The sequence below is a fragment of the Poeciliopsis prolifica genome, unplaced genomic scaffold (assembly GCF_027474105.1).
Source record: "Poeciliopsis prolifica strain line A6 unplaced genomic scaffold, Auburn_PproV2 SCAFFOLD026, whole genome shotgun sequence".
In the NCBI taxonomy this organism is placed as follows: Eukaryota; Metazoa; Chordata; class Actinopteri; order Cyprinodontiformes; family Poeciliidae; genus Poeciliopsis; species Poeciliopsis prolifica.
Window position 1 is genome coordinate 5,184,960 of NW_026562401.1, and position 27,631 is coordinate 5,212,590.

A 27,631-nucleotide genomic window follows, 5' to 3' on the forward strand; every position below is an offset into this window, starting at 1 on the left:
CATCGAATATGCAACGAATATTCAATAACCTCAGAGATTACGCAATCAAATCCATGGAGATTTGACTGATAGGAGTATTTTAGATTATCATAAAAAGTCCAAAGTCGTTAAAATGCAGCAGAACGACCCATTAGTCAAGTCTCGAATCGGAAGCCAACTTCATGGCGGTCAGGGAGGCAGGCGAGCGCTCATCCAACCAACCGAAGGGGCGGGGGAGACGCATTCTCCCCGAGTACACACACAGGCAGCGGCCACATCCACGGCAGACAAATCCGTGCTCAGTGACGTGTCCTGTATTAGCCTTTTTTGTAATGCATGTTCAACCCTTTTCCATCAGAGACTGATTTAAATTGCTGCAAACCTCCCTTAGGTGCTTTTTTTATTTCTATCATTTCTTGCTGCAATCCCTTTAAAAACATTTTTATTTATTTATTTATTGCCTCGATTATTTATCCTCTCAACAGTCCACCCCCCTTGTCTTCTTCTTCTTCCCCCCTCAGTCTCCATCTCTTGGGAAGTGCAAGGACGCTGTGAATTTATATTTATATATATATGTATATATAGCCTATACATAAAGGAACTGAAGGTAAGAGATCTGCACGTTTCTTTTAATAATCCCACGGTGGCAGTGTTGTGTTTTGACTTTGCAGTGTTTCGGATCACCAGTTCACCCAGTGCAATTTACATGCAACATTAATCCGCTTCACTCACCTATTAACAGTGCTACAGTGTGGGATCTGCAGAGACAAATAATGATAGTAATTCTCAGACTTCTGCCATCGCTCTAATTAGACGCTGTTGATAAATGTTCCCATCTATTTTCCCGGGTCTATAATTAGCTATTACAACGTCTTTTATGCACATTAGAGCCCTCTAACTGCTTGCTTGGATGAGCCCCCCGCGCCCCTTCTTCCTCTCGCTCCCACTTTCCCATTCTGCATTTACACGGCAGGTGTGCGGCTGAAATATCTGTTGAATTAGCAGAAATTGGTCAACCAATGGATGACTGAACAAAATCTGCGTCTTAATGTGTGATTTGTCCCTCTTGTCTGCTCTGTGGCTTGATGCTGGCGTCCATTTTCCACCGTGTCGCCCCTGCATGCATGGTGATGTGTGCGTGTGTGTGTGTGCGTGTGTGCCTTTCTCTGCTAATAAATGCACCGCAGTCCGCATCACTATAACAGAGCTGTCCACGCTGGCAGCGCTGTAGCTCCAAACTCGTAAAGGTGTTTGGTTTAATCACTGGTCTGCACTCCTCCTTCTGAGCTCCCATCAGTGCAGTGCAGAGAAGGGCTAAACGTGCAGCTCCATGTTGAACCCATGAAACACATCATGCTGATGGATCCTGAAAATTCATGTTCCCACCACACTGCTGTCAGTGTTCACATGCTGCAGCTGATTACATGAAGCAAAAGGTGGAAGGAAAAGTCATAACGCAACCAGAATGTTTACTGCAGCAGATGGGAGTTTCTGTGCAAATTAATGCCTCCTTAAACCTGACTACCATCTTTCTATACAGAGGCACACAAATACTCTGAAGTCTGCAGTTGTCTCATGCACTTATGGTGATCTGTCTGCAAAGCGCTGCAGTTTCAGGAACAAATGCAGCCTGAATGTCCAGCAGTTCCCCCTCCTGCAGTTTAATGCTGATCCACCTTCTTGACGTAGATGAATTTAACAAACATTTAATTTTTCACACATGTATCCGACTTTAAATCCTTTCAGAATGTCTGGAAACTAGATATGGGGCTCCCATGAGATTCTCCCAATATTCTAATGTCGATCAAAAATACTTTCACTTTTTTTCATTTGCATACGCACACAACATTCAGAATATGAGGTTGCTTTTGTTTAAAATGCAAAAGAAACCATTACTACTATTGCATCTAAAATTTTACATGTATTTATTTATTGTTATTTTGATTTCTACACAGAGACGTAAGTGAAAATAATGTGTTTAACTGCACAGAATATTGGCCCTTTTTTACATTTTCTTTCAGACCTGTCCCTGTCTGTAAGCGCAAGCTGCTTAGACCTCAGCAGCACCGCTTTGCTGTTCATATTTTGGCTACATTGAACCACAGCCTATCATTGAGAGATGAACAGTTTTAACTACAGGCTCATCGGAGGGCACTAATGCCCTGCTTTAGACATTGTCTGCTCAGAACAGAAGAAGAAGAAAACACAACTTAAAAGTTCAGTTTTGGTGTCCTTTGTGATCTCAGGAAGATAAATTATCCAGATGGAGAACAAAGCAGATTTCCCACACTGTACTGAAAAACATTGTCTTTTTGATCTTCTTCTCCCTTTCCTGCCCTCATTGCAGTTTCTCCTGTTTGCAGTGTATTTGGTGCTTACACTTGGACTGGGTGTTAATGTCGCTGTCTGTGGGTACAGTCAGCATGGAAACAAAACTTGGCTGGAGCTGGAACTCTGTGAAGTCCTGTTAGGCATAATTTACATCACTTGAAACATACCGGTTGAAACCTGCTGACTTCAGTTTTATAAACTGACCATGAATATAAACTGACCATGAAACAATAGCTTCATCTAGTACACCGTTTCTATGTCTGCTGACTAGCAGTCAGCAGCAACAAGTGGTAGACGGGGGAGAATTGCTTTACTTTCTCTTTATTAGAAACTTTAAACCTTACAAATGGAAAGCATAACTTTTTAAGGCTTTGGTCTACCTTCCTACTTCTTTCCTTCTGTTGACATACTTAATATAAAAACAGTTCATATTATTACTGCTAATAATTTAAACATCAACGTAAATGTTCAGTTACTACTCAAGATTCAGACCATTCTTCCCCCTTCAACTGCTAACTTTCCCTCACAAAGAGCATTTTTATTATTATGTTAATTCACACAGACAATGAGATGCAATACAGTTCCCTAAGTTCCCTAAGCATACATCTGATAATAATAATTAAAAGCTGCTTTCATTGAGGCTCAAACATTTGAACAGTTAAATAATAATTAAAAATGCCCAAGACAGAAATTAGACCAACTTAGTTGGTGTTCAACACATTTGGAGTGTTCAGCACCTTTCAGGACGGATTCAGTGAACGGCGGTTATCGAAGCTACAACCAACAGAGGTCATTTTGTTCTTGAAAAATATCAGGTTCCAATATCAGGTACATGACATTTAGCTATGTCATGTAGCTGATACATAGCTAAGGCTATGTATCAGAATACAGACCCATTCTGTCTGCTGAGTTATGATAGTTTCTTGCCTCATCTTCTTCCCACTGACTCCCTGCTGTCTTTCTTTAAAAATGTGAAATCCCTACTTTACAGACAGTTGGTTTATTGTCTGCTGGTCGCCCCCTCAGCTCCTCCACCTGCCACGTGTTAAACTTTTTTCTGCGCCATGTGTGCGAGGTGTGATCTGTGAGGTTTTGATGATCATCTCTGTGGATGCTAGATTACACTGAAAGCTCTTAGTTGGCTCTGAGATCTGCTGCTCACACAGTGAGGTGAGTCACTGCAGACAGTAGTGATGCGAAGCCCACTCAGGGTTAGGTTTTTGTTTTACTGATTGCCAAATCATAATCATCTAATATTGAAGTGGTTCCCAGTGACCTGAAATAATCTCTCTGGGTGTTTGTATTTGCTTTTCTGAGCTGTTTTGCTCACATGTGATAGCTGCTTGGGTGGCCAGGTTTGTTTCTTACTCTCTGTTCCCCTCTGCAGGGAAACAATTCTGCAGCCATCATCAGATCTGTCATGTAGCTATTGTTCAGAGGATCAATGCCTTTGTTGCAATTTTCCTGGTAGTCTGAGCTTTCAGAGTTGTTCCACTCTCCCTCTCTTTAGTCAAGCAGAGACTCAGGAGAAAAGCCTTTTACTCCTGTGTAACAACATTGTGTGTTTCAATTAAATAGGCTCCCAGGATCCCCAACAAATTAAGCAATCCAAAACACTGCCGTCATTTTCAAATATTGCAACTTAAGCCAATACTTTTCATCTAAACACTGTGTTTTGGCTACATTTAAGTAATTAACCTAAGAAAATCCAAATCATGGGGAGAGAAAAAACAAAAGAACAAAATTGTTAAAAGTTCCAGTGAGAAAGTTTGTTATTAAAGTTTTCTAATTGACTTCAGTCTCAGTGGAAAAGACCTCTATAGTAATGTACTTAAAGTTAGTGTAACTGGAAAAGCACAACCTCCTACAACCAAGTTGAAAGACTTTGCATTCAAACTTTATTAAAATTATCATATTTTTAGGAAAATTACTCGAACTTGCAATTTTACATGACTCAGGACTTTCTGCTTCATAATCTTGTGATGATACACCGTCCTTATTATGTTCTAGTTTCTTTTTCACCAACAGAGTACTTAAAACAAAACATTAAGATGATTGCAAATGCAGTAATGTTACAGGAGACCCAGTCTGGTGATAGGAAGCAATGCATCTCTGCATATGTAAGTATTATTCTGCAAAAAGTGTGAATACAGTAACAAAGCTGAAGCCTGCAACTCTAAGCTGCAGCTTGCAATTATGAAATGAGCGGCAGTAACAACACTGCAGGATTTGTTTCCAGTTGTGCTCATCAGCTGACTTAACTAAATAATGAAGAGGTGAAATTGTTGTGCATTATGTGATACTTGAAATTATATTTTTTTATGGACCAAAGGGTAAAATTATCATCCAGTTTTAATTTAATAATAATTACTTTATTTCTGTCAACACTATAGCAGATAATAGTGGTAAGTTCAAATGTTTCCAGTGTATTGCTATGGATTTTGTTCTTTATTAAAGGGGTAAAGATAACATTTTCTTTAGCAATTGTGCAAATTTTTTTGACCAACCTTTTTGACCAAAATCTTGATTTTTGTTTAGGTCCTATAATACTGATAGAAATTAGGAGGCCATTGAAATTATTTTTTTCCAGTTTCCCTGCTGTGAGCCATCATTTATTATTTATGTCAGGAGAAGAGATGACATAATAATGAGAACAGTTGCTTTTAAAGAGGCTTTACTTTTAAAACAAAGTTAATCTTATGTAACAGATTAGCTTGTCTTTGGTAGATCAGCAGTTTCTTTGTATAGATTCTGTAAACTGTAAATCTTCAACATATCATTTCCAAATGAAACATATTCCATTAGACAAACTCTTAAAAGAATAAAACGGAGCATCTTTGCTTTAATACATTTGGCCTTCCTGTTGTCAGCAGAAAGTCTTGTTCTCTTTTTATTCCAATGAACAGCAGACATGCCTCAACATTTAGCTGAAAACACAAATTTACAAAAAAACTTGTATCTGATTAATGACCCTCTTTCTTACTTGTGCTTCATTTCAAATATCTTAATGACATTAGAAATAGCTAACAGTGAGACTTCTTCCCCCCAGAAGCATTTTTAAGTCTTGCTGTCAGTATGAAGCTCTAGCTCTTAATATGACGCATTCAATAAAGAAAATATCAGAATTTTGATTTCAGTCATCGATCGATTTGTCTGTGATTCTCTGACTGTGACAGAATTGTCATGTTGCGGAAAGTTAGTGGTAAAAATATAATAGTGGCTATAAGCAATACATAGCAATTTTTTTTTCATGTATGCTAATACTTGTGCGATAGGATACTGGATCTGAATTTGACACCGGTCCAAATTTATGAGTTGTTTCTCCTTATCATCCCATGGACTGAGAAAATATCTCAATTTTAAATGTCTCTGTGGGCATAAAAGAAAAATAACACACCAGGGTTTTCAAAATTTGGCCCACATCCGCTTGCTCCAAAGAAAGCAAGAGTGATTCTTATCGCAGGTTCTTTATTTAAAGTTATTAAAATGCGCTGAATAACTTTTCCCTCCTTTGAGGTCATGATATATCACAGTGGTAAATTCAGAAATACCAATGAATAAGCTGTGCAGACTTCATGAGCTTACTGGAATAAAAATGTGAACTCCAAATGTAGGTAAAGTACAAGTGTAAGAAATACTTTGCAGTTAAGACTGAAAAATGACAGCCAAAAGATGACACAGCCCCTGGTTACGTAGTTTTGATATCTTTTAGTAAAAGGAATTAACTGTGATATTTCATTTACTCAAAGTTGATAAAACTCATAATTTAAGATTATAATATTATGTAAGACCCATAAACAATGGAAAATGTGGGTTTAATGAGAAGTATTTTAATATCAGCTTAAATGTTATTTTCAAATAGTTATCTTAATTTGACAAATGGCTTCATAGGAATTAATATTTTAACTTTCTAAATTGAGCATATGTTAATACTATAATATATTCATTGGAGTACTGTGATGCCATATGCTTCCACAATGAACATATTTTGATAGTAATATAACAGTGTTTCTCCTGCCATAAATACTGTGGTGTCATTCCAACTGTGGACAGATTAATTAGAAATGGTGACAATTTAAACATGAGCATGCCAAATAAAGATTTTGCTATGAAAAATCTTTATTTTTCATAGAATAAAGTAATTGTACTTTGAAGTATTACTCTATACTAACCTTTAATGGCTTCTAGAAATGGGCTGGTCAAAAATATACAAGGTTTTAAAAAGTTTCAGTTTCAAAATCAATACGTTTTCTGTCAGACTGTTCTTACCTTTCCAAGACATCAGAGAAAATATCAGCCAGCAAAGTTTTCTCTCCCAACGCAGTGCTTGAGTAATTAATAACCTTTCATCAGATTCACAGACTCTTAGTACTTTGTTATTATGAGCAGTACTGGTTAAAGGATGCAGAAAAGCTTGCTAGACTTGTCACTTTTTTTTAAATCAGAGGTCAATGAAGGGATTTGAATACTCGCTAAATACAACTACAAAAATCACAAAAAAATCAACTGTGAATCAAACGAATAAGCCTATGTTTTTGGACAAGGGGAACATATTTGTTGGTACAAACATAGAGTTGTCTAAATCCTATTGTGGACTTCAAAAGAATCCTAAACCTTTAGCTTCAAAAACTAATACCAATTACTTTTCAAAACATGACAAGTCTTGTCAAAAACTAAAAGCTTTGTGGATAATTCAAGGAGTTATGCAGTGAAAGCAGCCAGTTAAAGTGCTAAATATTCCCTCTGGAAGCTTTCCGACTGAGGTCCTAAGGAAGAGGCCTGAAGACAGACCCATGAGAGTCTGGAGAGATAATATCTCACAGATGGAGTGGGAAAAACCCCCGAGTCTCTGCGGTGAGCTACAACAGGTAGATGTGGACGGGAGGTCAGGGAATCTCTGATCAAATCTTTGCCCTGATGGTCTGAACCACAATTTGGAAAGAATGAATTCAGAAACCCGTATCATCAGATTTTGTTCACAGCTTTGAAATCTCAAGGCGTCTGGCTGCACCAATATATTCACCATTAGTTTAGTAGTGTTCAAGCTACACACTGAGCTATTTGTTGTATTTTTCTTGAAGTGAAATATTTTCAATTAATATAAGAGTCCGTATGCAGCAAAGCGTTTGACATGTATTCTTTGACAAGACCCAATGGTGATGTTTTGGAATAAAAGTAAGAGTATTCACATTTCTGCCTTATAAATGATCAAAAACATATACTGTTGGGATGAATTAAATGTGTGAGATTTGTAAACTTTTGAAAAAATTCTTAAATTTTGGACAAATTATTCTTTTTGTTGGAATTGACAGGATAATAGCACAACGGATTTATGTCAGGTTTCTTGAGTATCATCTTATTGTGCTAAGTTACTTTGAGGGTACTTCTCACTTTTTAAAGTCTGATAAGCGTTTTAGCTTTCAACCAATATTTCCCAGGATTCTGGGTATTTTCATAAAGTTAGCAACCTTGCAAAGCTATTGAAGAAAACAGCCTACTCAGTGAGGAGCATAATTACACCACAGTGCTGATACTGGAGAACTAAAGAGGACGTCCTCACATTACAGCAGTTAAACACTTGCACGTGAGTTTGTTGGCATTTGATCTCCCATTATGTTTCTTGCACAATTCATGCAAATACATTACATTTTGTTACAAGTTTTGAAGTCCACCTTTTAGGATCCTGTTTTCTTCATCATCATAAATATTTCCTCATTCCCTCGTCAACACTAAGTGGTCAGATAAGGAACTAAAAGAAATGTAGAATGTTGTCATGTTTTTAATCAACATTTTACGGTTTTAAAATGTCTTGTTGATGTCTTGTTTAAGGTTTCATCCAGATTGAGATCGAGTTATTTCTGTTGCTGATGAATTATGTGGCTCTTGCACAGAAGGCAGATGTAAAGTCTTTGAGTAAAAAAAAAAAAGATCAACTATTTGCCTTTGCTCTGCTTATTGTAATATTGTTTAGAATCACTAACGGGTGTCTAAAATGTGGACTGTGTCATTTGTAGACTTTAGAATAATTTTGTGTACATTTTGGTAAATATAAAAAATGGAACATGTAGCGCATGAGCACAAGTGGTTTGTCCAGATGGATGTTTTAACGTTTTTGTGTGACATGTCGCTGACAGGAGGGCTTTCATAAAAGACGCTGACAAATTAACTTCTTCTAAACATGGAAATTGTTTTTGGCACAACACAAAAGATTTGTTTTAATTTAAATATTCACATTACTTGTTTTTTTTTTGTTTTGTTTTTTTATTTTATAGTCAGGATGAAGGAAATAGTAATCCATATCCAGTGATTGTTGCTCAAAAATGAAGTCATATAACAGGATGCAAAGTCATCAGTCTAAAATATTTTGGACTTTGTATATCAAAAGGTAAATCTAAAACATCATCAAACCATTTTAAATGTTACTCACTCATTTCAGACAGTGTGAGTGAAATACTTATTTTAATTTTGATGATTATGGCTTGCAATAAAGCATTTAAAAACCCTCATAAATTGACAATATATGAGGATAGACTGATAGATTTCCAGAATATTCCCTCCCCAAGGAGTTTAGGCCACAAAAGATAATTACTGAAGAAGTTGGTTATACTCAGATTGTTGTATCCAAGCATCTTCATAGAAAGTTTAGTGGAAGAAAGAAAGTTTCACAAGCAAAAAGAACAATCACATTCTTAAGAAGATTGTCAAGTAAAAGTTCCTTAAATATTGTATTTGGGGAAGCTTCACTTGGAGAACTGAAGCTGTAGTCAGCACATCAAGGGCCATTACTCAGAGAGGAATCCTACAGATGTTGTTTTCCTTTTGTCAAGTCACTCCTGAACCGGAGACAACTTAAGGACAGTCTCACATGGAGAAAGGAGAAAAAAACTGGACTTTTCCACAGTCCTCTTTTCAGATGAGAGCAAAGTTTGCATTTAATTTAAAATCCAAGAGTCTGGCGGAAGAGCAGAAAACCACAACATCAATGTTGTTTGAAGTCCAGTGTGAAGTTCCCAGTTAGAGTTGACTTTTGCTGGTATATGGTAGAATTGGTCCATTGTGTAATCTGAAGTACTCAGTCACACCACCTTCTCTCAGGAAAATTAAGAGCACTTCATGCCTGCATCTGCTGTCAAAACTTACAGATATGCTCATTTAATTTCCTAGCAGGACTTAGTCAAATATACTAAAAGCTGCTTTATGGGCAATTATGATACGCTGCTTGATTGACAGAAATCCTTATGAGAACCTCTGATCTGCTGTCAAAAGGAAGATGAGAGACTCCAGGCCCAACATTGCAGATTACCTGAAGTAACCTGGGCTTCCATTACATCTGAGCAGAACCACTGGCTGATTGTTTCCGTGCCACGCTGCATTGACGCAGTAATTCATGCTCAATAGAGCACATAGACATGAACATCCTTTTCAAAAGCCTGACATTTCTGTTCAATTTTTAATCATCTTATCTAGTATTCTAATCTTTTGAGACTGAATTTTGGGTTTTCATTGTCCACATGTTCCTTTTAAAGCAAACGTGCCTGGCTCTTTCTATTTCAGATCTACAATTATTATTTTATTACTTGTATTCTTATATTTTATTTATTATGTTGTTGTTTTTTTGAAGAGCAGGTAAAAACGACAAAATTATAACAAGTGAATTTATTGTTTTTAAACAAATAAATAAAAAACACTGGACTCTGCTGCAGAGGATGTAACATTTTCAACAAAAAAAATTCTGTATGAAATTTTCCCATTTAATGGGTCATCTTGCAACAGATAGCAAAATAGTGAAGGTACTTTGTATGCATGATTGCTAATATGTCTGAGTTTAAGGTACAGGTTAGTGGGTTCATAAGCATAAGGTTATTCTGACACTTTATTTTGAGAACCTTTTAGACCAAGGTGTTACTTTCTCTGGCAGATCTGCTAAGACTGTGGAAACCCTGGGTTACATTCAGTCTGAGGTCCTGAGTGGACTTTTCACTCTGGCTTAATGGCTGCTCAGCTGCTTTTAAAACTGACCTATTTTAGGATTTCTTTTTCATTTTGACAGTTGTGGGGGCTTAAGCCTATGTGTGTGCTTACATGCCAAAGATTCCCTTGCTTGTGGATCGCGTTCTGTGCACCTGCACATGTGTGTCGTTTCTGCTGACATAGTTACGGGAGATCCAATGATATTAATACAGCATTTCAGCAGTGAGCTCAGGTGTGCAACAAGAGAACAGAAATCATTTCTGCTCAGAATGACTTGGATGTTTGTGTGTTTTTGCAAATTCTCCCTCTGCTGCCGTCTCAGAATAGAATGCACTATTTTTATTTTTAGAAACTTTCATCTTAAGTAGGCCTAGAGCATTTTTTTTTCTTTTCAATTAAGGAATCAGTAAAACCCTTTACCATTTCCACCAGCTGTAAATGTGACTTTTAATATTTCAACACAAGACCTGTTTCTTCAGCCTTGCTAGTATTAGTCAGTGGGATGGCACTTTGTTGTGTGTAAAACTTATTACAGCTGTCATCATTTATTCAACAAGCAGTTTGGTGGTTGATTTATGCAATGAATAGCTAATGGAGCAACTACTGCAAGACTCAAATCTGCTCTGTGATTTATGGCTACAATATACCTACAACATATTGGGTGGGCTTCTACAAAAACAAAGGTATTCTGTCATGCTGGGAATGAGTCATGCAGGTAGATGTGATTATATGTGAGGTTTTCTGACAGGTGAACACCTGCTTTGTAATGGGCTCTGCGGCCACTGACTTGGCTGCTGCTGTATTTGGTGCTGCAGATGTCCTGCTGCAACTAATAGGCCTCTGGCTGGCCTGTGCTGCTCTGGGTGATGCAGACTTATTATAAACAGCCTCACTTTGAGGGCTACCATTGTAGTACGGAGTATTTGTAATACAAAACATACAAACTTATAATGTCCTTCTTCAAAACATAACATACTGCCTTATTAATTCAAGCTGGAAATTCAATTTAAAAAGGTAACAAGTGCATTGATAAGGTCAACATGCCATTAGCCTCACAAGAACTTTCATCAGGGAATAAATTGGACTATTTATGTGAAATTCAACAAAATATCCAAAAACATTTTGGATTATAGTTTTGCTCTCTGACAATATTTATATTTACTCTTATAACCAGTAAAGGCCGGCATTTCTATGTACCATTACCACATCGTATGTTACCTACAGAGACATGCAGATAAATAGTTTTTTACTGTTCCTACTTTGCAGACAATTTGGTGGAGCATTGGGGACATTTCAGGATTTTGTTTTTTCATATTTCAGCTAAGAAGACATAATGGACTTTGTCTAACAGTAGCCAGCTAGTTTTAGATTTTATTTTTATTATAAAAGTGTACTATAACAAGGGATTGTATTTGGGTATACAAATTATTTTAAAAAACACACACAGCAGTTTAAAGTTTGCTTTGCTCTGTGTAGGTGTTCTATGAATAAAGCATAAAAATATTAAAATGTTAAAGTGGCTGTAAAAACCTACAACATGTAAAAACAGGTTTAAAATAGGAAAATAAAATGTACTAGATTTTGTTGAACATCAAGTCCTCTTATATTTTCACCTTGTGTTGCTGCTGATGCGATCCTGATCTGAGTAGTGCAGGTGCAACAGTATTAGGAGTGTCATGATACTTACTGCAGAAGTCCCTTATTGTACTTCTGCAGTAAGGTCGCCATCTTGTATAAATTTCCTTACAATAAAAGTCCAACCAGCTGGGAAGAAGCATACATGACTCTGAACTGCAAATAGTGGTTGATGATCAATGTAAGCTTTGGGTTTTTTTCATTCTATAGTGTCATAAAATGTGCATATTTCCTGCCCTGAATACACAATGTGTACAAGGCCCTTTTCCTTGCCTTTTACACAAAGCCTGCTGGAATTTGACAACCTTTCACTTATTCACACATTTACTTTTGCCTTGTTTCTCCCTTGGTCTCGTTCCCAACGTTCCCTGTCATCCCCCCTCTTTCCTTAATTATGAGAGAGAAATAAATTTTACAGATAATTAAGTGACAATTATGATTTGCTACTCAGGGGAGGTTTTGCCTTGGGGAATAACATAGTAGGTTATCCTTGAGGTCATTTGTTAAATACCAGAACCACACACACATTTATGCACATTATAACATTGGTGATTGAAGTATGATGAATTAATTTTTTTCCCTTATGAAAATTCAGTATGTTTGTATGACACAAAATAGCTTCTGTGTCATAGCTTAAACATGCTGTGCGTAACAAATAAGCCACACTGCAGTGGTGTCCTTAGACAGTTTACATAATGAGGAGCCTGAACGTAGAGATATGAGGCTAACTGTCTAACATACAGAGCTCAGGGAAACATTACTGGGATACAATAAGATTGGACTAGACCCATCCTCGGATGCTCTGAAGAGGATAAAGCTGCACACACGTACACATTAAAAAAAATCACCCCGACTCTCCTTCTGTCTCTGAGGCAGATCTCTGCTTTGGGTCTTACGATGCAAACAGGATGTAACCTATTTTGATCACGGTGCCATATTGCATCGTTAAATATTGAAAGACTCGACCGAACTGCATTATGTCTGCTAAATGGTGTTCGTAGAATGCTCTGTGCTGCTTGCTTGGATCCATTATCTGGATCTATTAAGAAAAAAAACAAGGATGAATGTTTTTTTTTTTTTTAAGTGAGGTCACTTCATTGTAAATTAAATTTATTTTTTGTGTGTGCTTTTGGTAGCATCTGTGCTGCAGAGTCAGTGGACCTCTCTACTGACATAGCTTTGCTGTAGTGGTTAGTCTGGCTACATTTCAGAGTCAATCACTGTTTGTAACTTGAAATATCCCCTTTTATGTTTTCTTTCCATCTCTCCTCTCTGCCTTTCCCTCTGTGCGTCTCTCGTCGGCCCATCATGCTTTTCCCTCTTTTGCTCTCTGCTGATCCCAACTTTGGGATTCACGGTTGCTATGGTAACAACGTCGGGTTGGTCCTCTCTCCCTTTTCAGACTAGATGCTGTGCACATGCTCTAAAGTCACTCTCACTTTAGCCTGTCACAGTGCCCTTGCTATAATTACCCTCTTTAGCAGGGTGCAAATATGGTTTCACAGAAAAGCTAGAAGCCGGAAAAATAATTTTGTGACAAAGTTTAAGGTTAAAGCACTTCTCCCAGTGGTCCAAAAATATTGCAAACACGTAGCTTTTGCATGCACTGAGAGAATGTTTTATTGGTGTTTAGTCCCATGTCATGTCTCTCTGTGGTAATCACAGGAATTCAGTCAGCACTAAAGGGAAAAGAGCACCTGAGAAGACACACTAGGTTTTTCTGAGGACACTGTGCTCAAGACTGCAATGTGGTTACAGCTCAGTCATCTTGTGCAAAGTGGTGTTTTTAAGTGTTTGAAATAACCCAGAGGGAGGATCTGAAACTGGAAAAAAACACAATTTGGGACAAAAGCTACCAGACGTTTACCTTTCTGTAAGATGATGGCTAAAGCTTTGATGTTGTCATGCTTTTTATGTTGGCATGTGTTTTGACCACTTGAAAAATGTGCAGGAATGAAGTAGATTTTGTGAAAAGTCTGTCAGTTATGAGGTGCATCCCTTAAAAAATATTCGATCTATAGTGGGAAAATAATGTAACATTTACAATATGTTGCCACATTTTGTAGGTTTTTACTAGACTACTGAGGATAATCTTTAAACTCAGATTTTTTATTTCATTTTTGTCCAAATCTGCATCCCTGTGGTTTGTGGGATTTAATAACAATTCTGAACCACCTTGTGGTAATACAGTCATCACTACAAATATCAAAACTCAAAAGAAGATACTGAAAACTGCTGAAATTCTTCTGGGCCGATTGTAGCTCACAATTTCTCTGAGATTGGAGCTTCTGATTTCGTTAATTGACTATCAGCTTGTATTTGAAGCTATATTGAAACAGTCAGGACCAAGCAAGACCATGTAACAAAACAGAAAAGTGGTTACATAATGACTGATTTCTAACAGTAGTAGTGAATATATGTATTCAGGCCTGATAGACAACATTGTAATTTTTAACTATCACAAGATGAGCAATTCACATCAATGCAGCACAAATGGAGTTTCTTAATTTCTGTTATCAAAACCTCAATTTGCAGGTCAACAAATGGTATTTAATTAACACAGTATTTAAAAAAATATGTTAGATGGATATTTTTATTATTCCTGTCATTGCACTAGGGAATGATCGAAGCCAGTACATTATTATATCCTTACTTCATGTACATCTAGTAGATTATAAATACAACTCAACATTTTAAATGATTAGTAATAACTTCATATTTTTCTTCTCTTTCTTTTGCAGCAACAGACAGGTGGTGTGGTGACCATGGGTTTTCTGCTGCAAATTTTCTGCTAACGGAGGACGGACAGAGTGGGGTAGCTGTCCACAACCCCCACAAGCTTTGCTTTATCCAGGAAAGCAATAGTAAAGGAAAAAAAGAGAGACTGGGGTAAAAGTGAGAGAGGCACAAGAGGAAAAACAAGCGCAAGAAGGAGCGAGAGGAGCAGGTGAAAACAGTCGATGGATGCTGTCCGGATCGAGGGGGCAGCAAGTTCTTCACTGACGAGGAAAAAAAAGATTTCAAAATTGAGTCGAAGGATAGAAACTCGCCGTCAGGTAGGGATCAGTCTTTTTCCTCACAGGTTTTTATCTGCATGCAGTTAAAAAAGATTTATCCATAAGAGGCGGCTCCAGAATGATAGTGAGCAACTTTACAAAGCGCTCTTGCACGGGGCAGTACGGCATGCAGTAACCAGGAAATGGGCTGCTGTCTGTACAAGTGCAAGCAAAGAAGTTGGTTTGTTAAAAGTACACCAGCTTTCTAATAATGACTGGCACATGGTGATCACATATGTAATCTGGTGTGCATGTGTTTGTGCATTCATCTCCAGCTCTGCTGATTGTGAGGTTGAGAACAGAGTCCTGCTCATGAATATGTAGCAGACTGAGCTTGGGATTTGCTCCACATCAATTCAGTCTTGTTAAGCAGAGTCAGCAGAGTCATTAAACTCTCCTCCAAGGACACATCATGAGAGCCACTCACACACCTCCCACACCTGCCTCCACCTCTTGTCGTTTCTTGTCTCATCTTCTCACTTCTCATATCAGCCTCCCGCTTATCACCTTACCCACTGCTTTTTCAGCTTAACTTCACAGTGTCTATGACTGTAAATCCTCTCCTGCACAACAAATGCTTGTCTGTTCCCGGGCTGCGTCTCTTAATGTCCACTGTTTCCATCCCCTCCCTCACTTTCCTCTTCTCCTAAAGGCATGGTGTGTGAGAAGGGGATCCAGATCCTCCTCACCACCGTGGGGGCATTCGCTGCCTTCGGCCTGATGACGGTGGCCATAGGGACGGACTACTGGCTGTATTCCCGTGCCCTCATCTGCAACAGCACAGCCAACATCACGCAGGATGATCCCCACAACAAGGACAAGAAGGACCCTGGGGCACTCACCCACTCGGGGCTGTGGAGAATATGCTGCCTGGAAGGTATGGGAAAAAATTTATGTCAAAAGGTGCGATCCAATGTCTGGTTAAATTTTGCTTGTTCAGGAATAAATACAGGTACATAGTTTCAAATTAGCATTTAATGTAAATCGAAGTGAAACTCTTGCATTTAGGATCTCTTGGGACTGAACAAAATGTACATTTCTTCTTCCACAAGTTGTCTGTCGAAATGGATCCAATCTGAACGTTCATATTCAAACCTCTGAAGTTTTGAATATGAAAATACTAGAAAGAAAGTTGATGACCAAGAAACAGGTATTACTGTGAGATGCAGCATAACTACAGATATTTTATTTAGGACGACTTTGCATGCAATCCTATAATCAGACCTCTAGAAAAATGAGCTTCTGTTGTCTTTAAATTAATTAGAATGAGTAAATTAAAATATCATCTTAAACTGTAAAGATTACTACATTTCAACCATTAAACATGACGTACTCATTTGTAGATTTCTTCTGTTTTTGCTTGTTTTTGTGACTTTTTCATTTTTCAGATTTGCCAAAGAATTTTTAGGTTGGTGGCAATTACTTTTGCACAAAAGACCAAGTTGAATCAAATGAGATCATCATTTGAAAATGTTTTCTTTTCTTAGATTACTTTTTTGTCTGATGTTAATTTTTGAAAGATCTAAAATCAATTTAAAAAGGATTAATGAAGGATTTTAAAGTTTATCCCCAAATATTCTTCAAACGACATGTCCCTAACTTTTTTTTTTTTTTTTTACTTTTACTAAACAGAAAAATCTCTAAACCTTTGAGTTACTTCTAAAAACCTCATTTTTATGAGATACATGCGATTTTATGTTAAAAAGTATTTTTTTTAATCCTGTAGTATCCTTTGTTTCTGCACAAAGGAATTAGGACTCTTTTTACTAATAACTGAATATCATAGAAGCATCTTAGAAGAGAGTTGTATTACTACAGAATATAATTTTCAGTTGTGTTTGTTACATGGTGCCAAAGTAACAAGAAAACTATTTTTTGCATAATTGCTTTCTAATTACATGACACTGAAGCATAACCTCCTCTCAAAATCATCCATTACTAATTGTCTTTTATTCAGGGTGCACTTATTCCAGTCTTGTTTTGAAACAAAAGCCTCTGCTCTCTCATCGATTTCAGATTTGAAAGAGGCAGTTGATACAAAATCTGGCAGCATCCATCTCTCGATCTTCAGCTTGATACAGCAGCACAAGCTGCTAATTCATTATACATTTGAGTGCCTGGCTAGAGCTCAACACTGAACGCTGGGATGGACTTAACAGCGAAGGAGCACAGTCTGCGTCTTTCCTCACATCCACATTGAGGTGGAAGCCTTTCTGGTCCCCTATAAAATCTCTTGGCTCTCTTTTTAAAGCATCTCCAACCAATTCCAAGCTTGGTCATTGTATGAAGCTAATTTCTCCTCATTGCTAAGCTTCCTGATTGCAAAGCAGCCAATTACAGATAAGCTCAAGCCCTTGCAGCTTTGCTGCAGTGCAACCCCCACCCTCTTCTTTCATTACCCCACTCTCCCAGTTTCCTCCTTCTTTATGCTTTGTCTCACGCTCTAAACATTACATTTCATCTTTCACTGCTTTCCCCCCTGTTCCCCTTGCCGTAACTTCCATTCATTTCTTTCGCTCACAATGCGGTGCAGTAAAGCTGACAGTGTTTTGGCACAGCTTGGAGGTCATGTATCCTTGATGTATGTGGAGTATTCATCGGAGACAGATGCTCAGTGGTCGCGCAGTGATGCAGTGAGGTGTAGCTGTGGTGGAAATGCAGGACAGTCTGGCTCTAAAAGATTTATATCTGTGGGTGGGCAGCAGTATTATGCTGTGGATGGAGACATACTGCCCTATTCTATCTTATTTGCAGATTACTGATAGAGATGTGGCCATGAGAAGTACAAATACACAAATTCAATTCAGTTTATTTATTTGGCGCCAATTCACATGTCATCTCATGGCTGTCTGAGGAATCCCATCAGATTGCGTCACATGGCAACAGTAGATAATCACTTGGTGACTTTACAACAATCCCTCCTACCAAGGATGCATAGCGACAGTATAGAGAAAAAAACTCACTTTTAAGAGAAGAAACCTTCAGCAACAACCAGCTGTAGGTTTGAAAACATCATTACCATTTGACTTTTAATGACTATGTTCAGTATGTTGTAAAAAATCTTGTGAAAATAACCTTTCTACCTATTGTAGACTATGAAGGTGCTTTGTATATGGATGCTTTGAGCCACTGTTTTCACACAGTGTATTCCACGGGACCTTATTTGTGAGGAGTGGTTATTATTGCCAACTGTGGTTTCCCTACGCACTAGTCTAAAATTAACTGGACATCTTTATATATAAAGCAGCTAAGTATTTTGGTAGTGTTTATGTATGAAAAGTTCTGGACACTACACCTTATCGATCTTATTTCTTTACAAGGAAATATAGAAGTTACAATCTCAGGTCTATGGATGTTCTGAAATCTGTCGTCCTAAAGTGTGAACTGAACTGGGAAAGAAAGCTTTATGTGTTTGGCACATAATCGCACACCATCCTATCCATATGGCTAAACATGGTGGTTTGAGACAGGGAAACTCATCAGGGTTGGTGGGAGATGAAGGGAGCTAAATATAGGAAAATCCTAAACAAAATCCTGTCAGATGTTTTCTAACGCTGAAGGAACACAATATTTTCATGTTTTTAATTGCTGCAAAATGGAAAGGCACACATTTGTCTTCCTCTTCATTTTGTGTTAATTTATAAAAAAATAAAAAAAATCACTAAAGACTCTGAATTTGGTGCTCATAAGTTGAGGAAATATGAAAAGTGGTGAGAGACATATGTAAGGTGCTGTATGTCCAGCTTGAAGCTGTTATGGCTGAATCCAGGAATGTGACCTAACTGACCTCCCACTCCTTTGTACCTACATCTGTCTGTTTGTTTCTTTTCAGACTAACCAGAGGAAATAAAAGATCTATGAGACAGAAATCAGCTCATCTCACATCTTTCCGTCTCCCTCCGTCTGTGTTTCTTCATTCCAACACTTCATCTGTTTCACAATCCATCTATCAGCAACAATTTTGTGCTCTCATCATCATGCATCCGTCTGTCTGTCTACATGCAAGATGAGGGTAGTTATCTGTCTGGCTGTGTGTCTCCATATGTGTAGAAATGAACCTCTGTGTTTTCACTAACACCTTTTGCTTCTAGAAGCAGCTCCAGTAGTGCTTGTGCTTTTCCCCAATATGTTGAAGTTTGCTATTCTGTGGAGAGTTGAGAAGAACATAGAAATAGAAAAAAAAGATACCACTGTTTTCGTGTCATTTAGATTGCTCTTCAGGATTGCTGGTGGTTTCTATCGTTAAAACTGTAGTTATGAGTTTGGGCGTTTTGTTGACTCAGGTCACCCTTTTTCTTCTCTTATTTCCCAGGAGTGAAGAGAGGAGTGTGTTCTCAGATTAATCATTTCCCTGAGGACGCAGACTTTGACCATGATGGAGCAGAGTATGTTCTACGTAAGTCAATGCTCATGAATCAAAACAGGATAAGTAACTGTAAATCAGGGTCTTACTGTTATAAAGCGATAACAAAAGGATTTTGCAGGGGGACACTTTTAATTATCTTAATTATCTTTAGCATAATTAATGCAAACCCTGGCTTGCATTACTTCAACACTCTGTGTGTATTTACAAAAGAGTGCAGTTCAAAAAAATAAATCAGAGCTACTCAAGCTGTGTTCCCATCACAAACATTTTTGGGAAATTGTAGTCTGCGATTTTACAGAAGAGTTCTGCATTCAGAACTTTTGAATGACTCAGCTTTTGATACACTGTTTGACCTCTGGTGGAGTCAATTGCACATTGCCCATGGAGGCAATGTACCTACAAATAATTGTGCTGCTGCTGTTTACAAATTGTCCTTAGTTACATGATTCAAAAATGTATGTGTTTTCAGTAAGGAAATGAATTTTTATAATTCCAATTTGCACAATTTTATGGTCAGTGTAAATGCAGCTTCTTATATAATCCATCTAGCCTTCCTGTTATTTTCTGTCCTCTCTCAGTTTCTCAAAAGCAAAATGAATCCCAGATATGTCTTGGCATATCCTCAAAAGTGACTTCTTACTTCTATGGGTTTTCTCACATCCAACTAAGTGGATGTTTTGGTGGATTTAGTGATTGGAAAACCCACACAGATTGTTTGATCACTAGATGAACCAGGAGATTCTTTATACATGTCAAATACTTACATCACATTGTTGCTGCAGCTCAGTAGACTGAAAATGTTCACCACTGTGACAGAAGTGGCGAAACCATGACTCAAATGTACTGACCCAACAAAACTATTACTTTGTCTCATGTTATGCTAATCTGTGTGGTTCACTCACCTCGAGATGCTTAATGGTTGAAACTGAATGTGAAAGTCATCGTACTCTTTACTGTCTGATTATGTTGGTTAGTAATGATTTGACCACTTGGAGGCATTCATAGACTACTGAACTTTCATTTCCAGCCACTAATGAAACTTTGATTTTTTATTATAAAAAAATGTGTAAACTTCATGATGACATCACAGAAAATGTCATTTCACCACTTTGGTCTTAGACTACATGCTGCATTAAAAATGAGAAGGCATTAAAAGGAGCACATACTTTGAAAACATGGCAGGAGTTGATATTTTAAAAATTCCCCTTCATTTATTCATGCTCGGATTTATGTGTTACCTTCATGCAATGCAAGATAAGTAACAGTATGACAGCAGCTTAGGCTACCTGTCAGAGTCAAGCTACAGACTTGACCATTTTCAGTCATTAGATGGTTTTCACAAAATCTTTTGTGTATGATCTGAATCATGAGACAGATATATGCAAAATAGTAGTGCAGAAAGCGTAGAAATTGGGGTTTAAATAGCTTTTTCCTCTGACGACACTGTCCCAAAGAAACGCACAAACATATGACAGTGTGTAGAAAGGCCAGGGAGATGGGGTGCCCTAGTTCGCACTCAGTGCCCTGCAGTGATGTCTTTCTGCTCTGTGATATGCTACATGTGAGCCTGTGCATGCATAAAGCCTGTGCTCTGTTTACAATGTTGCAGAGGCATTTTGCTGGCATTTAGGTGGCATTTTCTCTCCAGTGGCCTAGTTGTCCTAGATGAGAGAGGAGTGTTAATGTGTGTGTATGTGTGTGTTTGTCTTTTTGGTTAGCAAATCTAAAGAAAGATTTGAACCCACATGGGAACATTTTAATTCAAATTCGTGTGAAGAATCAAGCGAACAATGTCCTCTCGAACAGTAAAATATTCTTTAAGTCATTGTAAATTTTTGTATTGATTGCTATATTAGATGACAAACGATTTTTTAAAGGGTCTTCCTAATTTTTTGTGGTAGCCTTTCAGAATAGATGTATTTATTAAAAATATGTCATTTAAATCAACTTCTTTCTTTGGGCATGCATGTCCAGTGAAGTCAAATAAATCAACTTTTTTACCACTGATATTGCGCAATACTCTAAACTTTGTAACATAAAATAACAGTGACTGGTTATAAATTATACCTTTTGTAATCTGTAACCAATAAAAACGGATGGTTATCATAAACATACCAGTTTCTTAACTAATTAATTAATCTCCGGCAAGCCCAGTAATCATTATTTTCAACAACATTGGCAAAGTCAGCCTCAAGAGCAAGTCAAAACACAACCCTTGTTTCTTTAACCGTGACATATTTTGATGAGTATAAAGGCTTTACATTTGTTTCTATTTATCTAGAAACAATTCATCTTGCTGGTTGCTTACTTTTATTCCTCTTTTCTTTTTCAGGAGTAGTCAGGGCTTCCAACATCTTCCCAATCCTTAGTGCCATCCTGCTGCTGATGGGTGGGGTTTGCATTGCTGCTAGTCGTTTCTACAAAAGCAAAAGGAACATCATCCTTGGGGCAGGAATCCTGTTTGTAGCAGCAGGTAACAGATGAATATTGTATAGACACCTTGTAGGAAATATTTACATACTTGTGATATATACATGTGTGTGTAAATTCATCGGAGTGGTCCTAAGAGATTATCTGAAAAATTAAATACTTTGAAAGGAGACCTTCAGGGCTAGGTTTCTTTGCAGGTTCCTGAAACACGTGACAGATTCAGGTGGCCAGAAGCTATCTAAAGTTTCAAAAGCAAAGAGACAATTAGAATACGTGGAAAGTGACATAATTGAACTGGTCGGTCTCAAGGAAGCTCTAAAAATACTTTTCAACCTTCAGAGAGCAGCAGCAGGAATCACTGTGGGCCCTGTGCAGTTTAGGGGAGAACTGCTGACCCAGGTGTTGCAGGGAGACTTTAAGGATTGCAATTTAGTCACCATGTCCATTGTGGAGAATGCAGAGTCACAGGATTTAGGTGACGGTAACTCCATAATCATGGTAGAAGGCATTAAGGTGTTTAATATGCTCCCTGTTTGAAGGGCAAAATGGAAGGATGAGATTCATCATGAGATGCCAAAGAATTTAATAACTTGAGGCTGTCATGGCTGACTCACCTCTTCAGTGTCCCACGGAAGAGTGAAACAGCACCTGTAAAGAAGGAGGTGCTGATTTTTAGGAAAGGCGACCAGAGTCTGTTCCACCTGTCAAGGGATCATATTTATAGCTTCCTGTAGGCCAGGTCTCAAAATCTTATGGCCATTATTCCCAATATGGTTTGAACTTCTCCACGACTTCCCATTGTTGTCAATTCAGTTTGTGTCGTTCATAGACGTGATTTTATGACTCCTAGAAAGGATTGTTTCTGGTTTGGGGATGTCAGTGTCTCATCTTGGCTTTTTGCAGATGGTTGGCGTCTTTAAGGCCACAGCCACTGGAGCGTTTTTGGTATGAGGAACAAAGAACTAAGACAAAAAGCAAGCTTCTCAATTGCAATGCATACTCAAACCCTCACCTATGAGGAAAGAATGAAATCCAGGAAGAAGAGGCTGAAATAAGGATCCTTATATGAGAAAATTCTTCATCCTTGAAGTTTCTCTAGAAATGGTTCAGCCATTTAATCAAGAAGGACCCGATGCCTCTCTTTGGAGTTTTTCTAGGCATGCTGAACTGGGATGACATTAGTATCGAGCCTGGACCCAGTGGTGAGACAACTGGAAACACGTTGGAATCCTTTATTATGAGCTGGGCGGAGAGATATCTAGGTTTCCCTGGTGAACTTGTGACCCCTGTAAGCTGATGTTTGAAGACAAACAATGTATTTCAAGTGATGCTCACCTACACACTAAAAATGCTATTTGTGCATTTTCTTTAACATTTAATTTCAATCACTAATTGAGATATTTTTTTTATAATTAGAACATTGTTTTTGCCCTTACAGGTCTGAGTAACATAATTGGTGTGATCGTCTACATTTCGGCTGCACTAGGGGACATTTCGCCTAAGAAAGACGAAGACAAAAAATGGCAGTATTCCTATGGATGGTCCTTTTACTTTGGAGGCTTATCCTTCATCATGGCCGAGATGGTTGGGGTACTGGCTGTCAACATCTACATTGAGAAAAACAAAGAGCTCCGTTGTCGCTCTCGCACCGACATCTTCAAAAGCACGACACACGCCATGTTGCGCCTGCCCAGCTACCGCTTCCGCCGCCGCTCACGCTCCTCGTCACGCTCCACCGACCCGTCCCGCTCCCGAGACCCTTCACCCGTCGGGGGAGGTGGAGGGAAGAACTTCGGCCTGCCTCCCTCTGCGCTGCTCTCCCAGGGGCCCATTTCGGTTTCCACTCTGCCCAACCCGCACTCTCGTTCGCACACGGCCCTGGCTGGAGGAGACATCTCCCTCTACACGCTGTCTCGCGACCCCAAATTGGCAGGTCTGCCACCCATGTACGGCACCGTGGACCGGGCCACACTCTACCAGCTCCACAACTGCTTCCCGAAAGATGGGGGCGGTGGAGGGGGAGTCATGATGAGTGGCACGCTGCCCTCACTCAAGTCACATAACCCTTCTAACACTTCCAACTCCAACGCACCAATGGCTAACTCTGTGGCTCCTCCGCCGTTCACGTCATCCACAGTAGACAGGGAGCGAGGGATGGGGACTCTGGACAGACTGAAGGGAGACAGAGAGAGCAACTCTAACACCCTTAATAGGAAGACAACACCTGTGTAGAGGGAGGTAAGAAGAAAGGTGGTGGGATAGTGAAAGAGGGAACATAAAAAAAATAGGACAACAGATAACTCTCCTCCTTGTTCACTGTTATTTAGTCGACTCAATCTCACTGAGAACAAAAAAGAAGAGTAATAACAGAACGATAATAACAACAACAATGAACTTTCACAAAATAAAAATATTTTGATATTTCAATGTGCTAGAAATGATTTATTTTGTTAATGATCAAATGCACTTAACCTTGGGCTACTATGAAAACACTTCACCTAATTTCTGTGCAGGAGTATCGCTAATTTAACCAGAGCATCATTAATGTAAATTGTTGTTGTGATTATTCTCTGTGTTATTACAGGCTAGTTGTATTTGCAAACACTAGTTTGGAATGAAATGTTGATTTTCATGGTGTTTTTTTTCTGCGTTGTTTTTTTTTTTTTTAGATCTTTATGACTTTTACTGTGAATCCATGCAGAGCCACTGAGAGCCGACAGTGAGCTGTGTGTAGCCGTGTGTTAAAGAATGAGTGTGCACAAATTGTTGGCGAATGAGAGCCTGTTTTATTTTTTTAACTCCCATAATATAGAGTTTTCCTTTATAAAAAAAGAAGTCAGATGTGAATACTGTAAATTGTCTTCCAAATACTGATGCTAAAAGAAATGCAACAATATGAGCAACTGAGGCAGCCAACAATCTTCATTGTTAGTGCAGGTTCGGTTTTTCCATGGGCCTCTGTTTGTCTTATTTCCATTCTAATCAGTGTTAGCAGTTAGTACTTGTAGCTTTATTGTGTTGAAGATGTTTGTTCTTGGGCATTAATGGAAACCTCTGTTGGAGGGGATAAAAAAAAGAAAGAAGCAAAAATAACATATGTACAGAATTAGGTAAAGATTGCTTCCTGAAAAGAGAAAAAGAATTTAAGAATCCATCAATTTTTTGTATAAAAAAAAAAGCCCTAGCGGGACCCATGCAAATAATAATTTTCAGTCACAAACCAAAACACATTTATGTGGATTAAAAGGGTTTAAACAAAGAGGAAACTTGGGGAAAACGACATGTACATTGTAATTTATGCATATTTGTAAACTCTATAGATACCTTCTTTTGGGACCACAGTTCAAGCATTTGGAAAAAGCAGGTTCAGATTGATGGACACCTGTCAGCTGAGTTCCCAGCAGATTTGAACCTAAAGCCAGTCCATGTCTGGTCAGTTTTTTTCTTTACCTTATCACATCTCTGATAATAGTTTCCTCACAGAGACAAACTCCCAACCCTCCCCAAAGAGTCTTTTCACTGTGCTTCCCATGAAACTGCCGACTCCTGAGTGAGAGCTGTTGATGCTGATGAGAATGTAAACACGTGAACTCCCCGACCCTCCCACCGCTCTGCTGAACTGCTCCAAGTGACTGCAGAACCAGGTGGCGACCTGGGATTCACCTGCTACATGACGAAATGAAGAAACTAAATAATTACCAGATGCTTCCAGATCCTATATGTTTTTAATTTGTTTGATTTCATTTCAGAAAAATAAAAAAATCTGTCTAAACTGCACACAGACAGCATTTATGTGGGCAATATGAATAGTATGTAGTTGAGAATAGATATATCTAGACAAATGGCTATAGTTTATCTAAATGTGTGATAAACTCAAACACTGTATTGCACGAAGTTTATAAAAAAAAACAATAACAGACATATTCAGACTTTTGTCTTTTGTTAATTTCTTAAGAAAAATACTGTAAACTGTTTCCTATTGTGAGACAAAGACTCAACATGCATGAGTTTACATCTACAGTATGTAAACCGTTTTAATGCCTGTCATTATCTGGGGAAAAATTACTTTTCAACATTAATTCTACAGTTTGGAGTTTCAGATTTCATTGTTCCATCGTTTTACGTCCAAGCAATTTGAAAATTTCAAGAAATACAGTTTTTTTTTTTTTATCAGAGTTACTATTTAAGCTTTAGCTAAAAAAATTTTTTTTATCAATCTTAGGATAGAGAGCTTTGTATGTTGTTGCAGAGAGAACACAATATTCTAACTTGATCAATGTTTTGGATTTTAAACATTTTTATAACAGATATTTTTTTAAACAGATTGATTTTTGTCTTTATATGTAATAATTCAATATCACCAGTGTCTTCAAAAACTGGCACCAGTCTTCCCAGCCATGACCAGTTGAAACTTAACTTATTTAATAACTGAAAACTAGATGTGGTTTTGCAGATAATTGAAGGAACAAAAACACATCAGTTTGAAGTAATATCAAATATGACCATATAGAAAACAAGGATAACAATCAAGGATTTATCTAAAAAATTACAATAACTGATGTATTGGGATGGGTTCGGTTTATACTTTCTGCTCATGATTTCTGAGTTTCCAGTCTTAAAACTGAACTTTAATTTCCACCTTCAAATGTACAACTCCGAACTCAAAATCTCATAAGGAGTGAATTTCTGATGGTTTTAAATCAATCGTCTTGTTTTTGTAAACCATCCATCCATCCATTTTCTAACACCCTTGTCCCCTGTGGGGTCGGGAGGTGCTGGTGTCCATCTCCAGCCAACGAGAGGCAGGGTCACTCTGGAGAGGTCACCAGTCTGTCGCAGGGCAACACGGAGACAGACATGACAAACAACCATCCACACACACATTCATTCACACCCAGGGAGAATTTAGAGACACCATTTAATCTGACAATCAGGTTTTTGAACTGTGGGAAGAAGCCGGAGTACCCAGAGAGAACCCACGTTTGCACAGGGAGAACATGCAAACTCCGTGCAGAAAGACCCTGGGACGGGAATCGAACCCAGGACCTTCTTGCTGCAAGGCAACAGTAAACATTTTCCTTTAATATTTAAATGCTTGAAATTGGAAAAAGAAAGCCTGTGTTGCTACTTATACCTAAACAAGGTCACTTGGTCTAGTAAATTCTAGCAAGGCCATGATATCCTTTTAAACCACCGTGTATCTCCTCGACTCTGACCAGCTTCATTCCCACAGCATAATGCTGCTTTCCTCATGAGCCGCCAATTGGCATGTTTGAAAGAAAGCTTCATTGTAATGTCCTCCAAATTGTCTGCTGTGTGTCTCGGCTTTTATTGCACTATTTGTTCACTGATGTTCTTCAACACACCTCTGGGGTTTTCACAAACATCTGGATTTATACTGAAATTTAATTACATCTGTATGAACTTTATTTACTAAAAAGAGGGGACATGTAAGGGTGCAAAATGCGCACCACATCTTTTCAATTTTCTTTCTAAAAATTTTTTGAACACTGTAACATTTCCTTAAACTTCTCAATTATGCACTATTTTGTGTTAATATATCAAAGTAGAACTTGTGAATACCTTTGGATGGGAACACATAAATCATGTATTTTACAACTTGACTTTTACAAACTGAGTTGGTGTCTTTAAAAAAGAGTTGAGACATAAGTGCTTCGTATACTCCAGCTCAAGGTCTAATCTCTTGTGTGGAGTGACTTTGACCTTCCCTGTCAAACCTGCGGCTCTTTAAATGTGCAGGTACATAGATAATGCCAGATGGGTGGTAGTTAGCAGAGACGCAGAGTGAGAGAAGCAACAGAAAGTTATCTCAGCGTCCTTTGGTGTGACTCTTACTTTTTGC

The 27,631-nt window shown here is 38.2% G+C and overlaps 1 protein-coding gene across 1 annotated transcript; it reads left to right on the forward strand.

Moving 5' to 3' along the window:
* Window positions 1–247: 247 nt before the first annotated feature.
* Window positions 248–25,691, forward strand: cacng8b (calcium channel, voltage-dependent, gamma subunit 8b). Its single transcript, XM_055048077.1, has 6 exons — window positions 248–586; window positions 14,658–14,972; window positions 15,625–15,849; window positions 19,285–19,368; window positions 21,671–21,811; window positions 23,207–25,691. Exons 3-6 carry the CDS (start codon window positions 15,627–15,629, stop codon window positions 23,998–24,000), a joined length of 1,242 nt encoding a protein of 413 aa, XP_054904052.1. The 5' UTR covers window positions 248–586; window positions 14,658–14,972; window positions 15,625–15,626; the 3' UTR covers window positions 24,001–25,691.
* The last annotated feature ends 1,940 nt before the right edge of the window (window positions 25,692–27,631 follow it).

Bases quoted from the DNA above. Each gene is read 5' to 3' on its own strand.
- cacng8b (XM_055048077.1), top strand. From the start codon at position 15,627: ATGGTGTGTGAGAAGGGGATCCAGATCCTCCTCACCACCGTGGGGGCA. The intron at 15,850-19,284 runs GTATGGGAAAAA...CTTATTTCCCAG, and splicing joins GAGAATATGCTGCCTGGAAG to GAGTGAAGAGAGGAGTGTGT. The intron at 21,812-23,206 runs GTAACAGATGAA...TTGCCCTTACAG, and splicing joins AATCCTGTTTGTAGCAGCAG to GTCTGAGTAACATAATTGGT.